This window comes from Electrophorus electricus, chromosome 15 (genome assembly GCF_041902795.1).
Source record: "Electrophorus electricus isolate QZ-2024a chromosome 15, ASM4190279v1, whole genome shotgun sequence".
Taxonomy (NCBI): domain Eukaryota; kingdom Metazoa; phylum Chordata; class Actinopteri; order Gymnotiformes; family Gymnotidae; genus Electrophorus; species Electrophorus electricus.
Window position 1 is genome coordinate 26,774,644 of NC_137511.1, and position 20,000 is coordinate 26,794,643.

The following is a 20,000-nucleotide window of genomic DNA, read 5'->3' on the forward strand; positions in this document are numbered from 1 at the left end:
GGACTCTATTGGAGCAGAAGCAGAACACTGTATATCTTGAAGGAAATCTGAGTGCCTGGAATTAACTTCTGAAGAATCTCCTTCAACATTTACACATCAGAACATGAACTAACATTTTGCTTCGTACATATTACCTTTAGATACAGAGGAACATGGAAACATGAGCTCTCTACACTGGAGCATTTTAAACATTTAATGTTTACATTTATTGTAACACATTTTTTTATTTGTTTACTTCAGTTTTGGATTCCCTGTGCTTCCCTAAAATGTGTTTCATAACATTTTAATCAAAGAAAACTTATTAAATGAATAATTAACAAGTTGAATCAAATAGGTGACAGTTAAAAAAGGACAGCTTCATTAAAATTGACCACCACTGGACTAAACACAGTGATGGTCAGTATTCGTTTTCTGTGCATCTGTTGCTGGGCAGATTACTGTAGGTCCTCAGCAGTGCATAATTTAATCTCAGTAAGTAGTACTTTTGTGTGTGTGTGTGTGTGTGTGTGTATGCGTGTGTGTGTGTGTGCGCGCGCGCACATATACACACACGTGCGCGCGCACACACACACACGCATACACACAAGCACACAAGTCTGTGTCTGTGTATGTGTATGTATGTGTGTGTATGTGCACGTGTGTGTATGTGCACATGAGTGTGTGTGTGTCCGTGTATGTGTGTATATGCATGTGCGTGTGTGTATCTGTATATGCATGTATATATGTGTGTGTGTGTATGTGTTTGTGTGTATGCATGCGTACGTGCGAGTGTGTGTATGCGTGTGTGCGCGTGTCTGTATGTGCATGCGTGTGTATGTGTGTGTATGTGTATGTGCACGTGTGTGTGTGTGTGTGCATGCGTGTGTGTGTGTGTGCGTGCATGCATGTGTGTGTGTGTCTGTATATGCATGTGCGTGTATATATGTGTGTGTTTGTGTGTATGCGTGCGTGCGTGCGTGTGTGTGCGTGCGTGTGTGTGTATGAGTATGCGTACGTGCGCGTGTGTGTGTGAGTATGCGTACGTGCGCGTGTGTGTGTGAGTATGCGTACGTGCGCGTGTGTGTGTGTGTGTGTATGAATATGCGAACGTGCGCGTGTGTGTATGCGTGTGTGCGTGTGTGTGTGTATGAGTATGCGTACGTGCGTGTGTGTGTATGCGTGCGTGTGTATGTGTATGTTTGTGTGTATGCATGTGTGTGAGTATGCGTGTGTGTGCGTGTGTGTGTGTACATGTGTGTGGTGTGTGTGTGTCAGTGTGTGTGTGTGTATGTATGTGTGTGGTGTGTGTGTGTCTATGTATGTGTGTGTGTGAGTGTGTCAGTATGTGTGTCTATGTGTGTGTGTGAGTGTATGCGTGTGTGTGAGTGTGCGTGTGTGTGTGTGTGTGTGTATGTGTGTGTGTGTGTGTGAGGGGGTGTATGTGTGTGTGTGTGTGTGTGAGTGTATGCGTGTATGTGTGTGTGTGTGTGTGTATGCGTGTGTGTGTGTGTGTGGGTGTGTGAGTGTATGCGTGTGTGTGTATGCGTGTGAGTGTGGGTGGGTGTGTGTGTGTGTGTGTGTGTGTGTGTGTGTGTGTGTGAGTGTGTGTGTGTGTGTATGTGTGTGTGTGTGTGTGTGTGTATTACCTGCTGCTGCAGCACCTCCACGGTGGGCTCCCTAACTTCAGGTGTGGTGGTGTGGGTGGGGCTATGACCTCGTACATCGTTCTGTAAGCCGTACACCGACTACGGCACAGAGAAAAGCACGTCAGTGCTGCAGCTCTCGACCCACACGGCCCTGTTCCGCTCCACCTACGTAGCACACGGGTCGAGTGCTGCACAGAACGGGACATGCTCAGATCCCCCCACGCGTTTTCCTGCTTCCATGTGTGGCCATGGCCTGTGTCCATACAGAAGTCTGATGAGATCTGCATCCCCACGGCACTGCAGGAATGAGGGATCTAGCATCATGTGTTTGAGAGAGAGCTAGAGGTGGGGGCTTCACCTCACCTTCCTCGTTTTGTGTGGCTGTTTCATTCTCGAGGACTTCTTGATGTCGGCTTCTGTCGTATTCACGCAGCCGGGCTGCAGTCGACCGAAAGGAAAAGGAAAGAGCCATTAATTTGGGTTCGGCTCACGTCCACAGGCAAGCAAACCGAACGTGACGTGCTCTGACCCTTCTGGAGATTCAGGCGCAGTCACAGACTAAACACAAGATTAAGCCGATTAGCAATGGATCATTTTTAAGTCTGATTTAGTGCAGAGGCTAAATACCAGTCTGATTATTCCAACACAAAATAAACTGAGGACTCTTTTATAACCAATAATGTCGTAATTATATCATAATTATATCATAGCACTGCAATGACCTGGTATGCATCCCATATCCCAAAACCACAACATATTTCATGTTATCTTGAAATCTGTAAAAATCTATTATAACTACTCTCCAAAAAATACTATAATTCCCCATTACAGGCATCACTAGGACACACACACACACGCACACACACGCACACACACGCACACACATGCACACACCAGAAAACCCAGTCACACGCTCACATCCATGACGGAGCCTACCAAGTCTGACCACTCCAACATGAGCTATGACCCAAACAATATCAGACGTGTCTGATCTGTCTGTCAGTGGAGAGTTCTGCACTCATATCTCAGGTGATGCGTCTGATATTTTAAATCCACCACCACCTGATTTTCTCTCTATGTTTCGACCTGCCCCCACACACACATGCTGTCATGAAATCATTGCACACTCTGTACATAAGCCAGTAGTGACAGGTATTTCTGAGCTATATATCACACAGCAAATGCACACACACACACGCACGCACGCACACACACACTCAATGCGGCAGAGAAACAGCATATAGTGTCCTGTACTGTTGATTTGAGAATAACCTGGTGAGTGAGTGAGTACACTGGGTTTATAAAGCACATTTAAAATAACGGGTGTTCACTACAGGACTATACTAATGTTCCAAGCAAAAATCACGGAAAATAAACAGTGCAGAGTGTAGATATCAGAGTGTAGTGTGTGTGTGAGAGAGAGAGAGAGAGAGAGAGAGAGAGAGAGAGAGGAGATATAGATAGATAGATAGATAGATAGATAGATAGATAGATATAACGTCATATATATATATATATATATATATATATATATATATATATATATATATATATAAATGCAGAGATGGAAACTGATCTTTGTGCAGTTCATTATGACATCCATGGTGATGCCTTCATCCAGAGAAGCACACAGATATGTGAGAATAGAACATGACTGAGTGATGTTCAGGACCTCCATATGACACAAGGCTGGTTTATAAATGTGATGGTTTAAATTATGATGAAAGACGCTCAGAACACCTGCTAGAGCAAACTGTTCTCCTTAGTGCAATATCAAGCCGTACAAGAGGTCAAATGCTGAAAAATGTGTGGAAACAGGAATGCATACTGTTTACACACACACACACACACACACACACACACACACACACACGCATGCACGCACGCACGCACACATATGCTTGCGTCCAAATAAAAGGACAAGAATATATATATACGGTACACATTTAATTAGATTAGTTTCTATTCATATTATTTCACTGAAAAATACCAGCCTAATTGGGCCTAATTTACATATGCCCTTCCATTCATTAATAAACTTCACACTTAATTAGATTCATTTGCATAGGCTCTTTCATTCGTTTAAAAAAAAGGTCCATATTTATAGACCCTCATTTCCGAGCTTCCAAACTCCTTTTCCCTAATGCTTAATGTTGCGCGCCACCACTGGATGGGCAGCTGAAATGTGTTTTAATTTTCTGTCAGTCATCATTCTAGATTATGTTCGCTAGAATTAATGTGGGCTTCTCAACTCCTTTTTAACGCCTTGAAATAACATTATAAATAAAGCTAAATAAACTACTAATTTTGCACATTATCAATTTATTCATTCTTCACCCTGATCCCCCCAGGGTTGGTGATCCATTCTGCGTCCACTCAGGACATCGGACTCAGCCCACAGCGAACTACAATACCCACAAGCCTCCTGTTCGATTCCAACCCCCCCCAGATAATCTGTTCCACCTATGTCTCATTTTCCCTGTTTCTCCCTATAAATGTCCAGTTTGTTCAGTCTGTCATTGAGAAGTCACGTTTCCTAACGTTTCTGACCCGCCGTATCCGTGCATGTTATGCTGGTTACTGTTTCTACGCGTATTCTGGATTTACTCTTTTGCCTGTTCCCTGTTGGATTATTGTCTGCCCTCTGGATTACACTGTTCTCTTTTGGATTGCCTCTTTCATTAATAAATTCAGTCTTCCTGCACTTGACTCCATTTCCACTCATCGGCTCTGACACAGGAAATCTGCTAAAAGCGTACAAGTGAACATCCATTAAAAGGTGAACTGGCTAACGAGCGAGGAGAAGCTGCGTCAAAGCTCGTGATTCCGCCGCTTGTCTAAAGGCCTAAAAGCAACCACACAGGTGCGGGCAGAGCGCAGGTTTTCCCAAACTCCTGCTGGCAGAGCTCACCACAGGCCGGTGGACGTCCCAGAATGCTCGCTCCTGACTGTCCAGGATCTTGCGCTCAATTTTGTCTCGTTTCTTGTCCACCCTGAAAGGAAGAAGACTTAGATGAGAGTGCAGAGACGGTGGACACACTGTGGACGCATAGATGCAGCATTAAAATCAATAGCAATTATGGGAATGAGATTTATCTGGACATGCATAATTAAAGACAAAAACAATGCATTTAATGAGCAAGTATGTTAAAATGTGTATATGTGCACATAATAGATAAATTATAAATAGAAAATGTGCATAGTACTGTGTAGTATTACAGATTATATTTAGTATTATGTATTAACACTAGTACTAGTACTTGGTGTTTAGTATTATGTATTAGTAATAGTGTTTAATATTATGTATTAGTATTAATGTTTAGTATTATGTATTATTAGTATCCTGCTTATGAAATGTTTATTTTAGATTTTATAATAATTCTAAATGTATAGAATGCTCACTCCACTGCATTTCACAGTAAGAATGTTTTTACTTCATTTATACAACACTACATTTATACAACAACCATAGTTCCTCATTATTCTTTAAGAGAACAACTGTAGAGTTGACGATGTGCTTTCACACTACAGGTCACCAATCAGGGCACAGCATGTGTATTTAACCGGACGTGTTCGTACTAATCTTGGACGTGTTCGATGCAGCCTAAGTGCTCGAGAACACATGGAGACGCGCCAAGAGAGTTTGAAAAAGCCTTCGAATAAAACCTCATAAATGACAGATAACCCGTCACGTCGCTCACGGCACAGCTGGGTTCACCTGCAGGAATTTTCTTCATTTCTGGAATTGGAGAAGAATTCCTTCATTTTCAAAAGCCTCTGCTCACGCTGCATCAGCAGGAAGCTTGAAAAGAGTCTAAAGTTCCATGTTTTAAGGAATGACACCTGAGAAGACATGCCATCAGGACAAATATGACCCGGCAAATAAGGGAGAAACAGGACAAGGGTCCAAAACTACACACACGGCCGCCCGTGTAGAGTTAAACCGGCCCTACGTGTAAAGTTAAACCGGCCGCCCGTGTAGTGTTAAACCGACTGTCCATGTAATCTTAAACCGGCCGTCCATGTAACGTTAAACCGGCCCTACGTGTAAAGTTAAACTGGCTGCCCGTGTAGTGTTAAACCGGCCGCCCGTGTAGAGTTAAACCGGGTTTGGTGTAACGTTAAACCGGCCATCTGTGTAACATTAAACCGGCCATCTGTGTAACATTAAACCGGCTGTGGTGTAGCGTTAAACCGGCTGTGGTGTAGCGTTAAACCAGCCGTCTGTGTAGTGTTAAACTGGCTGTGGTGTAATGTTAAACTGGCTGTGGTGTAACGTTAAACCAGCCCTCTGTGTAACGTTAAATCGGCTGTGGTGTAACGTTAAACCGGCCCTCTGTGTAACGTTAAACCGGCTGTGGTGTAGCATTAAACTGGCTTGTTTGTGTGTAACGTTAAACCGGCTGTGGTGTAACGTTAAACCAGCTCGTTCGTGTAGCGTTAAACCGGCTGTGGTGTAACGTTAAACCGGCTTGTTTGTGTAACGTTAAACCGGCTCGTTTGTGTAACGTTAAACCGGCTGTGGTGTAACGTTAAACCGGCTGTGGTGTAACGTTAAACCAGCTGTGGTGTAACGTTAAACCGGCTGTGGTGTAACATTAAACCGGCTCGTTTGTGTAATGTTAAACCGGCTGTGGTGTAACTTTAAACCGGCTGTGGTGTAACGTTAAACCGGCTTGTTTGTGTAACGTTAAACCGGCTTTACGTAAATCAGTCAGGCAGGTTTTTGTATTTTTATAGTAAAATGAAAGTGTTTCTCTTCCTTTGTTGCCATGACACAACACATTCAGACCCAGTGGATGCAGTGAAAATGCTTTAAATCACTCCGATTTCTCCAGGGGACATTCAACTGCATATGGTCTACTAACTCCTCAGTTAAAATGGGTAGACGTAAGAACATGATCCAAAAACAAAAACTAAATATTATTAAAATATTTAATTATTCTATTAAATATTCCAATATGTCCCATTTAGATTTTATTATTTTTGCATATTATCTCCGTTTTATCTACTTAATTTTTCTTTGTTTTATTACTGATAAACCAGTGAACACATTAAAAGGATTCACTATTAAATGATAAAATATGAATATCTGGGCTGTGAAGCCATTTTTGTTCTTTAAATGGTAATTGATTTGTTGTACTGGTACTGGGGTGGTACGTCCCAGGGATGTTTATCTTCTCTTAAGTACTGGATGTGCGTGTGTATCTGGTGAAATGCAGACTCTTACCGGATCAGTTGCTGCTGTTTACAGACAGGGTTGCCAAAACACTATTTACACTTACGCCATTTAGCATAATTACATTTACACTTTTATCCAAAGCTACTTGCAATTGAGGATTAAGGGGTGCAACAGTGGCAACCCGGCAGTGGTGGGGCTTGAACTGGCAACCTTCTGGTTACCTTCACCACTGACCTCCCTCTTCCCCAGTCAGACCCTGGTTTCTGCCACATTAAGGCGGCCCCCTTTGCACAAACAGCAGTAGTAACGAGGCACTTTGAACGTCTAGTCATGGTCCAAACCCCGAAGAGTGTGTCAGACACCTCGCCTCAACTCCAGTTCACTAATCGATCCAACAGATCCACAGAAGATGCCGTCTCATCTGCTGTTCCCACAGCTCTCTCGCGCCTAGAGCGGAAACGCGGCCGTGTGTTCACCCTTTCATCCAAACTGAGTGACACTGCACACTCGCGGTCCAACACACTCCACCTGCTGCACTAGTGTGGATCCCACCTGGTGAAGGCAGCACATCAAAGGCTGTACCTCTTCCCAAAATGTGTGGCACCGAAGCCAAATAAACAAACAGCTATGACACTTTTTACCCTAACCCTGCTCACAGGTACCACAGCCACTAACCACGCACACACACCCAGCCCAGTGCTCTCAACATGCTACACCTGAAGACTCTAAGGCTATAAAACTGAATATGTACCTTTTTCATTTGTCTTTTTGCAGAATCCACCAAATGTTCTTGACCTTTTTAAACGTTATTTTTACCAATATGAATATTTCTAGTACTTGTACAGTGATTATAGTGTAGAGTGTAGTTTCTAATGCTTATGTAGATATTATAAAGTACAGCTTCTAATACTTATGTTGTGATTATAGTGTATAGTTTACAGTTTCTAATACTTAAATAGATATTATAGTGTATAGTTTACAGCTTTTAATACTTATGTTGTGATTATAGTATATAGTTTACAGTTTCTAATACTTATGTTGTGATTATAGTGTACAGTTTACGGTTCCTAATATTAAATAGTTATTGTGTATAGTGTACAGTTTCTAATGCTTAAATAGTTATAGTGTATAGTGTACAGTTCCTAATACTTAAATATAGTGTATATTGTACAGTTTCTAATGCTTAAATAGTTATAGTGTAGTTTCTAATACTTAAATAGTTATAGTGTAGTTTCTAATACTTAAATAGTTATAGTGTATAGTGTACAGTTCCTAATACTTAAATATAGTGTATAGTGTACAGTTTCTAATGCTTAAATAGTTATAGTGTATAGTGTAGTTTCTAATACTTAATAGTTAGTGTATAGTGTACAGTTTCTAATACTTAATAGTTAGTGTATAGTGTACAGTTTCTAATACTTAAATAGTTATAGTGTATAGTGTAGTTTCTAATACTTAGTTATAGTGTATAGTGTAGTTTCTAATACTTAAATAGTTATAGTGTATAGTGTAGTTTCTAATACTTAAGTTAGTGTATAGTGTACAGTTTCTAATACTTAATAGTTAGTGTATAGTGTACAGTTTCTAATACTTAATAGTTAGTGTATAGTGTAGTTTCTAATACTTAGTTATAGTGTATAGTGTACAGTTTCTAATACTTAAATAGTTATAGTGTAGTGTACAGTTTCTAATACTTAAATAGTTATAGTGTATAGTGTACAGTTTCTAATACTTAATACTTATAGTGTATAGTGTACAGTTTCTAGTGCTTAAATAGTTATAGTGTATAGTGTAGTTTCTAATACTTAAATAGTTATTGTGTATAGTGTACAGTTTCTGATACTTAATACTTAGTGTATAGTGTACAGTTTCTAATACTTAAATAGTTATAGTGTAGTTTCTAATACTTAAATAGTTATAGTGTATAGTGTACAGTTTCTAATACTTAATACTTATAGTGTGTACCGCCTCCGTCACAGAATGTGCAGCCCCATAGAGGCGAGGCAAGGGGAGGCGAGGCGAGTAGCCCAGATTGGGTTCACCTGCTTGCAGCGCAGAAGGTGGCTATGAAGCAGCAGCAGCAGGAGATTGTGGAGATATGTTCTCTGCTTCTGAGTTTCGGACAGCATGTTAATCGCCTCCCCTCCCGTTACCCCACCTGTTCCAGAATGGATGAAGTGCTACCCCCGAGACGTACGGAAAGAGACCCAGAGGGGTGTGAGGGCTTTCTTGTGCAGTGCAGTCTTTTTTTTGCATATCAGCGCCACCTGCTCGACCACGCCAGAGTGTCTTTTGTAATCTCCAGGCTCACAGGGAAAACCCGTACCTGGGGAGATGCTCTCGTGACTAATGTCTCCCCGCTGATGAATGATTACACCGCTTTTATTCAGGATCTTAAGGCGGTGTTTTACCATCCACGTCAAGGGAGAGTGTGCGGACAATCCTTGCTAGAGCTAAAACAAGGAGTCCAAACTGCGCCGGATTACGCCATGGAGTTCCAGACACTAGCTGCGGGAACTCGCTGGAACGAGCCGACCTTAGTAGCCGCTTTTATGCACGGACTGAGAGCGGACCTTCAGGCGGAATTAACATCACTGAACGAGGTAGTGCACCTGGCGATCGCATGTGACCGCCTGTTGCAGGAGCAACGCCGGCAGTTTCACCGTGGGCTGCCACGGCGGGAGAATGACTCCACGATTGGGCAGGTGGAGGCCCTAGTGGAGCCCATGCAGCTAAGGATGTAGCAGGAATGCAAGGCAAGCCAAAGAACCGAGGGAGAAGCCAAAGTTCGGGGAGTCTTTCCCCGAACCTTTCTATGTGTAGGCAGTCGTACATCAGGGTCGCCGGCTCTCTGCATCGGCGCTAGTTGATTCAGGGGCAATGTAATGGACTGGGGCTTCGCAAGGAGGCACTGCGTTAAGCGTGCGGGCGCTCGACGGAGGACCCGTGGGGTCGGGCTTCATAACTCATATTACTCCAGTGAGCTGTTGGCACAGTACCCTTACCCGCTCCACATAGTCCCAGCAGCACTCGAGCAGCTAAGGGGAGCCCGGTTGTTCACAAAGTTGGACCTTCGTAGCATGTAGAACATAATTAGGATTAGGGAAAGTGATGAATGGAAAACTGCTTTCAGTACGTCCTCCGGACATTATGAATATCTAGTCCTGCCGTATGGTCTAGTTACTGCCCCTTCTATCTTTCAGGCCTACATCAATGAGGTCCTACGGGAGTTCTTAGGTAGATCTTTCAATACATATATAGACGACATCCTGGTCTATTCTTCCTCCTGGGACCAACATGTGCGTGACGTATGGGCTGTCCTCCGCACCTCCTGCAGAACCACCTCTACTGCAAACTGGAAAAGTGTGAGTTCCATCGTAGAGAGGAGAGTTTCCTGGGGTACATCACCTGCGAGGGCACTGTACGCATTCAACCGTGCAAGGTGAAGGCAGTAAGGGATTGGCCTAGACCGCAAACTCACAGCAAGCTATAACGTTTCCTGGGATCTGCGAATTTCTATCGTAGATTCATTAAATCCTTTAGTACTCTGGCTACACCTCTCACGGACCTACTCCGCGGACAATCTAAGAACTCCGAGGCGGAGAAGTCCTTCGCGGAGCAAAAAGCCGCCTTCTCCACCGCTCCGGTATTGCAGCGATCGGACCCGAACAAGCCATTGTTCGGTGGGCACGGTGTTGTCGCAACACAAGGGAAAGGCAGGGCAGCTAAAGCCCATTTCCTACTTTTCGAAGAAACTAAGCCCCGCAGAAAGAAATGATGGAATTGGGGATCATGAACTTCTTGCAATGAAACTAGCATTTGAGGAGTGGAGGCACTGGTTAGAGGGAGCACAACACCACTTTTTGGTCATCACAGACCATAAGAATTTGGAATACCTCCAAACTGCTGAAAGGCTCAATTCCAGACAAGCCCGATGGTCACTCTTCTTTATGAGAAAAAATGTGAGGGCAGACACGCTCATGGCAGCACCTTGCAGAAGCCCAATCCACCAGCCTGGAGCCGGTTCTCTCACCCACCTGTTTCCTGGCCACGCTGAGATGGGACCGAAACTGGAATATAGAGGCAATGAATCCACACCCACACTGCCCACCTAACCGTCTCTTTGAACAACTCTGTCACCGTCGAGCCCTGATCACGTGGGCACACACCTCTGTGGTGACAGGCCACCCAGGAGCAACCCGTATGATGCAGCTACTGAGTGCTTGCCATGAACAAAGAGATCTTCAGGTATGTGGCATCTTGCGCGGAGTGTGCCCACAGCAAAACTCCATGCACACCACCTGCAGGTAAACTGCTTCCGCTACCCACACCTCTACGACCCTGGTCTCACTTGGGAATTGATTTCGTCACAGATCTACCCGTTTCCGAGGGCAACACGGTTATCTTAGTCACTATGGACCGGTTTTCTAAAATGGTGCGATTCCTTCCACTTAAGGGTCTTAAGACCCTGCTATGAACCTGGACGGATGGTGTGGGTGTCTAGGAAAGATGGCCGTGCGGGATCCAATGGGAAATTAGCCGTGAGATCTGAGAGTCCATAAACCATCACTGGGCGTATTAACGAGGTCACCTACCACGTGGGCCTGCCCGGACACTCGGGCCTACCATGCATCAGCCCTGAAACCGGTGGTGGAGGGTCCCCTCTTCGAGGAGGATAGTCCCTCGAGTGCTCTGCCTCCTGCCCTAGAGATGGAGGGAGGACCAGCACACAAGGTGAGGGCCCTGCTTGATTCCAGACGGAGAGGCACGCAGTTGCAGTACCTCATGGACTGGGAAGGGTACAGGCCGTAGATGTGATGCTGGATACCGGCCTCCCAAATTGGTTGGTCCTCGACCTCACCGCCTCCTACCACAGGGTGCATTCTCAGAGGCCTGCTCCAGGAGGCTGGCACGGTTAGTCGGGCCAGCTAGCAGGAAGGACACGCCCACTCCTGCTAAGGATCACACCTCTTTCCTGCCCCGCTCATAGCCTCCTGATTACTGATTACTTTCACCTGTTCCTTAATTATTTTCTGCCTTATTTAAACCCACAGATCCCAGGCAACGGGGCTGCACATTAGTGGGCCTTCGACGTCACGTCTAGACGAGTCACTGCGTTACCTTGAGAAGAACATACTTCTGATTTTTGTGTTTTGTTAAGTGCTTCCATCGCTGAGAACCCGATGGATAATAAAGAGCGCTTTCTTGCAACCCCGCCTCTCGTTTCCACTTAACTGCCAACATTACACTTATGTTGTGATTATAGTGTACAGTTTACAGTTTCTAATACTGAAATAGTTATAGTGTATAGTGTACAGTTTCTAAAAGACCAGGCAGCTGATATCTAGCTGTCATGCTGATTAGAAAAGCAGATTGGTGATTTAATAGGGGGTGGTGCTTGAAGTCACTGTCTTCTTCTGTTGCCATGGTTACCTCCAAGAAAACGTGCAGTCATTGCTTTGCATCAAAAGGGCTTTACAGGCAGGGACACTGTTGCTTGAAAGATCGCGCTTAAATCAACCATTTATTGGATCACCGAGAATTTCAAGGCTCCAGGATGCCCAATAGAGTCCAGCAAGTACCAGGATGTCTCCTAAAGAGGATTCGGCTACAGGATCGGGTCACCACTGGTGCAAGGCCTGCTCAGGACTGGCAGCAGACAAAAATGAGGGCATCTGCACGCAAAATGAGGTGAAGGCTCTTGGAAGAAGATGGCCTGGTGTCAAGAAAGGCAGAAAGGAAGCCACTTCTCTCCAAGTAAATCCATCAAGGGCAGACTGACACTCTGCAGGAAGTATAGGGACTGGACTGCAGAGGATTGGGGTAAAGTTATTTTCTCTGATGAAGCCCCCTTCAGACTGTTTGGGACAACCGGACAAATGATTATCCAGAGAAGAAAAGGTGAGAGATACCGTGAGTCCTGAGCCATGCCCATAGCAAAGCATCTTGGGACCATCCATGTGTGGGTTTGCTTCTCATCCAAGCGAGTGGGCTGACTCACAATTTTGCTTAAGAACACTGCTATGAATGAAGAATGGTATCAAAATATCCGTCAAGACTCCCAATGATCCAGGAGCAAGTCGGTGATGAATGATACTTGTTCCAGCACCACATGACAAGCCAAATGTGATAACCAAGTGGCTCAGTGAACAAAACTTTGTTAAGCCCATGGCCAGGAAACTCCCCAGATCTCAAACCCAAAGAGAACCATTCGGCCCGCAAGCTGATATCCAGCATGCCAGTGCGAACTGCAGAAGTCTTGAAAAAGGCTCAACACTGTAATTAGAAACTGGAGTTATTTGTCAATAAAAGTAAAATAAAATGTATGAAATGCTTAGAATTGTATACCATAGAAACTTCTGACAAATTAAAATCATTCAGCTATGTTGAGGAACAGAAACTCTAGCACTTATTGCAATGTATTGATTATTGTACTGATGTTGACTGCACCTGTGTAACTCTAGTATTTATTGTTTATTGCTCTTAGTGTTGTCTGTTATAGAGTTTATATGTGTTTCACACTCATCAGCAGTGATCCCTGTATTCTACAGTATTCTAGTTCATTGGTATCTGTGACTCTAACCTACTGTACTGTACTAGGATGCATCTATGAGGAAATGACAAAGCACTTTTGTAAGTCGCTCTGGATAAGAGCGTCTGCTAAATGCCATAAATGTTAATGTGGTACTAAGTATGTTAAACACACAAATGTTTTTCAGTTGTATGTACGTAGGATGCTTCTAGAAGCTCTGTGGGTCTGAGGCACGGGACCCGTGGCTGAGGCAGGGATGTCTGGCACAGGAACTGAAGAACACACGAGCCTGGTACTCACTTGGCTTGAGCTTCCGCTTGCATGAATATGAACTCCCATTTCCTCGCAAAAGCCCTCTGGAGACGCGCTAAACTCTCCTGAAAACACACACACGCACTCATTGAACCGCATTGTTACAAAGAAGTTACTCACACCCATAATTTACATACATAATGATTCCTGCTTTTCATGGGGAAACCGTCAACAAATGCTGAATGGAGCTGAAGTAACACACGACCAAGTTCAACTAAGAACAAAGGCGACAATTAAAACGCATCATAAGAAGCACAACTTTAACTCTGCAAAGCAACAAACAAAAAAGGAAGCCATTATGGCTCTCTGTGAGTACAGGCTCTTTAATACGCATGAGTGTGTGTGTGTGTGTGTGTGTGTGTGTGTGTGTGTGTGTGTGTGCAGCTTACAGCTTCATAGTCAGCAAGCTCCAGCCTCGCTTTGTTCTGCATTGTTCGTTTGCAGAGGTAAACAGCTGTAGACATGGGGGAGATAGAGAGATGAAGAAGAGAGAGAGAGAGAGAGTGTGTGTTGGAAAGCGGAGAGGTATGACAACCACATATTTTTATACCAACATCTAATAATACATTTTCTTACAAATACAAATACAAATAGAATATACAATCAAATACCATCAAGTACAAACACTGTGGGCCAGCAACTGAAGTCAGAAGGTATGAGAGAGTGACTGAAAAACGTATTTTAGCGTTACCCATAAAGTTAGCTGAGGAACGTTTGTTATCACATTTTAAAGCACAGGTTAGTGATCCTGCGTTTGAAATTGTGTAAAACTACTCAGGTAGGGATCACCATCATCCAGTTTTACGTCTCAATTGACAGAATATGAGCTTCCATCAAATTGAAAGAAAATTTGCAATTGTTTCTTTTTTCCATTTCTGTAGTTATGCAGAAATGTACAATATTCCGGTGCAGCTAGATCGAGCGCGCGTGTGTGTGTGTGTGTGTGTGTGTGTGTGTGTGTGTGAGACAGAGAAAGAGAGAAAATGAGTCTCCCCATTTCTCTGTAGTCGTTGTGCTGTAGTCCAGTAGTAACTATGTGGGATTAACCACAGATTAGGAGAGCAGCGTGTGGCAGTAAATTTCCTTCGGGTTAACGCGATTTCGCAATACCATCTTTTTCAAGAGTCGTCTAACAAGAGTCTAAAAGTGTGCATATAAGCACAAAGCGCCAGGAGATCGTGTGAGGTCATCAAGAGTGCAGGGCCCTGTGGGTGACCCTCCCCAACCTGATCCTCCATTATAGAAACCTTGTTCATCGATTCGGGCTCCGTATCCAAGGTGTCCGACCAGTACTGCTAGTTAAAGACTACAAGTCACATTTGTAGTGAACAAAGCACAGCAGAACAATGGTAGCAGAGGGGAGAGGAGAGGAGGAGAGGGGAGGAGAGGAAGAGAGGAGAGGGGAGAGGAGAGGAGAGAGGAGAGGAGAGGAGAGGAGAGGAGAGGAGAGAGGAGAGGAGAGGAGGAGATAGGAGGAGAGGAGAGGGGAGAGGAGAAGAGGGGAGGAGAGGAGAGAAGAGGAGAGAGGAGAGGAGAGGAGAGAGGAGAGGAGAGGAGATTTGTATTTTCAGAGTTGCTTGGCCATGGCTTTACCTACTTAACACCAACTTTAAGTGGGATTGCATAAACTGTAAAGCAAATCCAAACACACAGAAAATGTGCAAAGTAGGTAAATGTATGAAATAAGCAAACCTTCATACCTATGTCCTAACCTCTCCACACACTCCCCAACGTCCTAACCTCTCCACACACTCCCCAACATCCTAACCTCTCCACACTCTTCCCAACCTCCTAACCTTTCCACACACTCCCCAACATCCTAACCTCTCCAACGCCCTAACCTCTCCACACACTCTCCAACGCCCTAACCTCTCCACACACTTCCCAACATCCTAACCTCACCACACACTCCCCAACCTCCTAACCTCTCCACACACTCCCCAACATCCTAACCTCTCCACACACTCCCCAACATCCTAACCTCTCCACACACTCTCCAACGTCCTAACCTCTCCACACACTTCCCAACATCCTAACCTCACCACACACTCCCCAACGTCCTAACCTCTCCACACACTCTCCAACGTCCTAACCTCACACACACACTCTCCAACGTCCTAACCTCATCACACACTCCCTAATGTCCTAACCTCATCACACACTCTCCAAGGTCCTAACCTCTCCACACACTCCCCAAGGTCCTAATCTCACCACACACTTCCCAACGTCCAAACCTCTCCACACACTCCCCAACGTCCTAACCTCACCACACTCTCCCCAACGTCCTATCCTCTCCACACTCTCCCCAACGTCCTAACCTCACACATTCTCCAACGTCCTAACCTCACACACTCCTCAATGTCCTAACCTCACCACACACTCTCCAAGGTCCTAACCTCTCCACACACTCCCCAACGTCCTAACCCCTCCACACACTCCCCAACGTCCTAACCTCACACACACAATCTCCAACGTCCTAACCTCACACACACTCTCCAATGTCCTAACCTCACACACACTCTCCAATGTCCTATCCTCACACACACACTCTCCAACGTCCTAACCTTACACACACTCTCCCCAACATCCTAACCTCACAGACTCTCCCCAACGTCTCCTGAACTTCCTGTTCTATCCTTGTTGGAATTTAATCCACCATCACTGGTGCCTACAGAACGAGGCCTTGTGTAGAAGAGTTTGGAGTGCGCGAGAGACAGAGCGAATTAAGGCTCCCTCTAGTGCAGGTGAAGTGAAGCGTTGTTTACTCATGGCTCTCTTCCTTCCTGAAGTCTCATCATCCCTCGCTGTCTCTCCTGTGTGGGCTGGGGACAGGAAGTGCAACCCACACGCAACAAAGCCAGTGACGCATCACGTCCTGTCCCAACGCTGTGGCTGGTGTGCTGGGCGCGGAGGCGGCTCTCACTCACCGTAGTCCGTGTTCTCTGGTTCCCAGCAGTTGGATGGCCAGAAGTAGGGCGTCTGTGGGAAAGGAAGAATCACAGCGACAAGCAGGCGGAACAACGTCTGCAAAACTGCGTGTGAGGGGAGCTGTGTGTGTGAGGGGAGCTGTGTGTGTGAGGGGAGCTGTGAGTGTGAGGGGAGCTGTGAGTGTGAGGGGAACTCTGGGTGTGAGGGGAGCTGTGAGTGTGAGGGGAGCTCTGCGTGTGAGGGGAGCTGTGAGCATGAACATGTTTGTAGTGTGTTTTACTGGAAAATGTTTAGAAAATATTTAGAAATATGTAGATGAAAATATTCAGATATTCGTAATGTGGCCATTTACACCCAGGTGTGTGGTTACATTTGTGCAGGTAGGGGATGTGTGTGTGTGTGTGCAATAGGTTTTCTCCTTTGAAAATATTCAGACACTGCAGTTAAACTTTTTTAAAACTATATTTATCATACAAATCAAAGCGCTCACTGTAGTCCAGTTCAAAGTTCACTCCACTGGACCACAGACACTCTGTCTGTAAAACACGTACGTCACAATGTCCCTCGTTACTGAGTTACTCAACAACTCCATGGGTCCTTACACCTGTCCTGTCCGTCAACCAGACGTCCTCTCAGGAAAACGTATTAACTCTGATAAATGTGTTATTATCTCTCTATACAACTATAGTTGCCCTGACAATATAAACAAAGGAACTAAAAGCCAGTCTGTACCTGAAACCTGTAAAAGGTCCCGTCGTCCTTCAGGGTGAGCACGTGGTCCGAGATGGGGAAGAAATAACCATGCGCAGCCATCAGTGTTCCCAGATGAAGTGCCTCCACTGCAACGCAGACACACACACACGGTTCCACACAGGGGGCAGTGAGCAGCACAAATGTCTGAATGTGTGGGGAGCATGTAGTCTAGAGCACACACACACTCACACACACACACTCACACACACACACACGTCCCCACAGTGGTATGGTAGAAGCATGGTAGCGTGTGTTGCATGGGTATGGGTGTATCAGTGGTGTTTCTATAGTTTTTCCAGATGACCTTGACACTGCTGGTGTAAGAGTTGTCCACCAGCCAATCACATCCTGCTCATAGTGTTCCTGAGGTCAGCCACTGACCTCTGACAAGGAGCTTTAGAATGGCTTGCGCACACACATACACACACACACACACACAAAGTAATGCAGAGAAACTGGAACTCCAACCAGGTGATCTAATAACGTGGCATTTCCAGTGGTGAGTGTATAACCTCTCTGCCCTCCGTAAATGCACACATTTACATCCCAACACTTGCATGTACAAGGACGCGCACACACACACACACACACACACGCACGCACACTTAATTTAACAGCAGCTCACTTTGATCATGGTTTCTCAGAGATTAAAGGGTCGGAGTGGGTGCACTACATGTACGCCAGTAGATGTACGCAAGTAGTAGTCTCGTCTCCCTCACACACACACACACACATTCTCTTTCTTTCTCCCTTCATTCAATCTTCTGTTATAGAAGTGTTTCTCTTGTACTACATATCAGTCTCAGGCTCAGGAACCAAAACCATTCCTCTTCTGGACAAAACCTTGGACATCCAGGACGTGTGAGTGACACAGCCCAACATTCTGTATTCCAGAAAATTCTGGACAGAGATAGTGTGCACTGGCACCTCCCCCCCAACTGACACGCCCACCACTGACACGCCCACCACTGACACCCTGCCCGCTGACACGCCCACCACTGACACGCCCACCACCCAATCCAAAATCATAGTGAAACTCCAGGCCAGGGTCAAAACAGACATGGTAAGATCACCAGGGAACAGAGCTGATATCTGTTCCTAACTCCTAATTAACATATGAACTCGTCAGCACTGCACACTGATGTGTAGAAATGAAATATTCACGATGAAGAGATTTGGAAGTGTACCTGAGTGTAATAAATGTATATACGTAAAGATGTCATTCCCTCCATCATCAAAGTACAGAGAGAGCGGGAGAGAAAGAGAGAGAGAGAGAGAGAGGGAGAGAGAGAAAGAGGGAGAGAGAGAGAGAGAGAGAGGGAGGGAGAGAGAGAGGGAGGGAGAGAGAGAGGGAGGGAGGGAGAGAGAGAGGGAGAGAGAGAGAGAGAGAGAGAGAGAGAGAGAGGGAGGGAGAGAGAGAGAGGGAGGGAGAGAGAGAGAGGGAGAGAGAGGGAGAGAGAGAGAGAGGGAGCGGGAAGTCTTTGATGGTATTGTGTAGAGAGAAGTGTGGTGTCATTCAGAAGTCAGTGACATTTGACCCCTCTCTCAGTATGCTAGAGTAAAGAAGGTGACGTGCAGGACTTGTAACCATAGCAACAGGCTGCATGCTGCCAGAGGTCCACATAACTCTTCACCATGAGACAACATGACAACAAACAAACACGGAAAAAATAAAAGACCCAGCCAACGTCATGAGTTTTCCTGTGGCAGGACTAAGGACTCTCCCAGGGCTCACAGCCCGAGCACAGAACACGGGAGGGTTCTAGCAGAAGGTTCCAGAAGCTCGGGAAACAGTCTGAGTTGTCTGAATGGAGAGAGGGGCCAGACACCATGACTGGATCCACCATGTACCTGAGGACGGACACACACACACCCACACACACACCCCACAGCCAGAGAGAGAGAGGAGACAGACAGACAGATAATGGAGTTGGGATGTGGGATGCAGAGAGTGAGTTATGGAGAGGGCTAGAAAGAGACCAGGGGGTTGTGGGTTATTGATGAGACTCACCTACAGTGGAACTGACATTGCTATTTAGTAGTCCTCCCTCATTCATTGTGTGTGTGTGTGTGTGTGTGTGTACACAAAAGTGTGTTACACCGAGACCCGAGGGTGGAACACTAAACAGAACACTGCCCGTTTCATTCGCTCTCTCCTTATTGTCCTTTCTCTCTCTCTCTCTCTCTCTCTCTCTCTCTCTCTCTTCATACACACAGTCACTGCCTGCCATTCACACACCTCAGAGTGCCTCAATGTCCTACACACAGGCCATGCCAACGATACAGACCAAGATTCCTAGATTCCAGAACAAGATTCCCAGATTCTGAAAACTCATGCAGTCATGCAGTCTCACATTTACAGCATCTATCTGCAACTTACAACCATGACTGAACACATCTTGAGTAATTGAGGGTTAAGGGTTGTGTTCAGGGACCCAACAGTGGAAACCTGGCAGTGGTGGGACTTGAACTGGTAACCTTCTGGTTACTGGTCCAGTACCTTCACCAATGAGGGCTTACCAGTCCAAAGACAGAGAGCTACCGCTTTACTGGTTTATAGGAGAAACCACATCCAAATGCAGCAAAAGACCCTGTAGGAGACAAGCTCCGCTCCCAGCACCAATCCCACGCCCTCATCCCGGTGAGCCGCACCACAGAACACACTCGG

At 45.4% G+C, this 20,000-nt stretch overlaps 1 protein-coding gene across 5 annotated transcripts in view; it reads right to left on the bottom strand.

Annotated features, from left to right (window-relative positions):
- The window catches only part of rgs7b (regulator of G protein signaling 7b), a 75,148-nt gene that overhangs the window by 14,543 nt on the left and 40,605 nt on the right, over positions 1 to 20,000 (bottom strand). For all 5 annotated transcript variants that reach the window (XM_035533511.2, XM_035533508.2, XM_081698315.1 and 2 more), the window contains 7 exons: positions 17,312 to 17,418; positions 16,579 to 16,630; positions 14,041 to 14,105; positions 13,640 to 13,716; positions 4,537 to 4,618; positions 1,989 to 2,063; positions 1,626 to 1,724 (listed from right to left, as the gene is read on the bottom strand). In XM_035533511.2, coding sequence (XP_035389404.1) covers positions 1,626 to 1,724; positions 1,989 to 2,063; positions 4,537 to 4,618; positions 13,640 to 13,716; positions 14,041 to 14,105; positions 16,579 to 16,630; positions 17,312 to 17,418 — 557 coding nt within the window. The remainder of the gene's footprint in view (positions 1 to 1,625; positions 1,725 to 1,988; positions 2,064 to 4,536; positions 4,619 to 13,639; positions 13,717 to 14,040; positions 14,106 to 16,578; positions 16,631 to 17,311; positions 17,419 to 20,000) is intronic.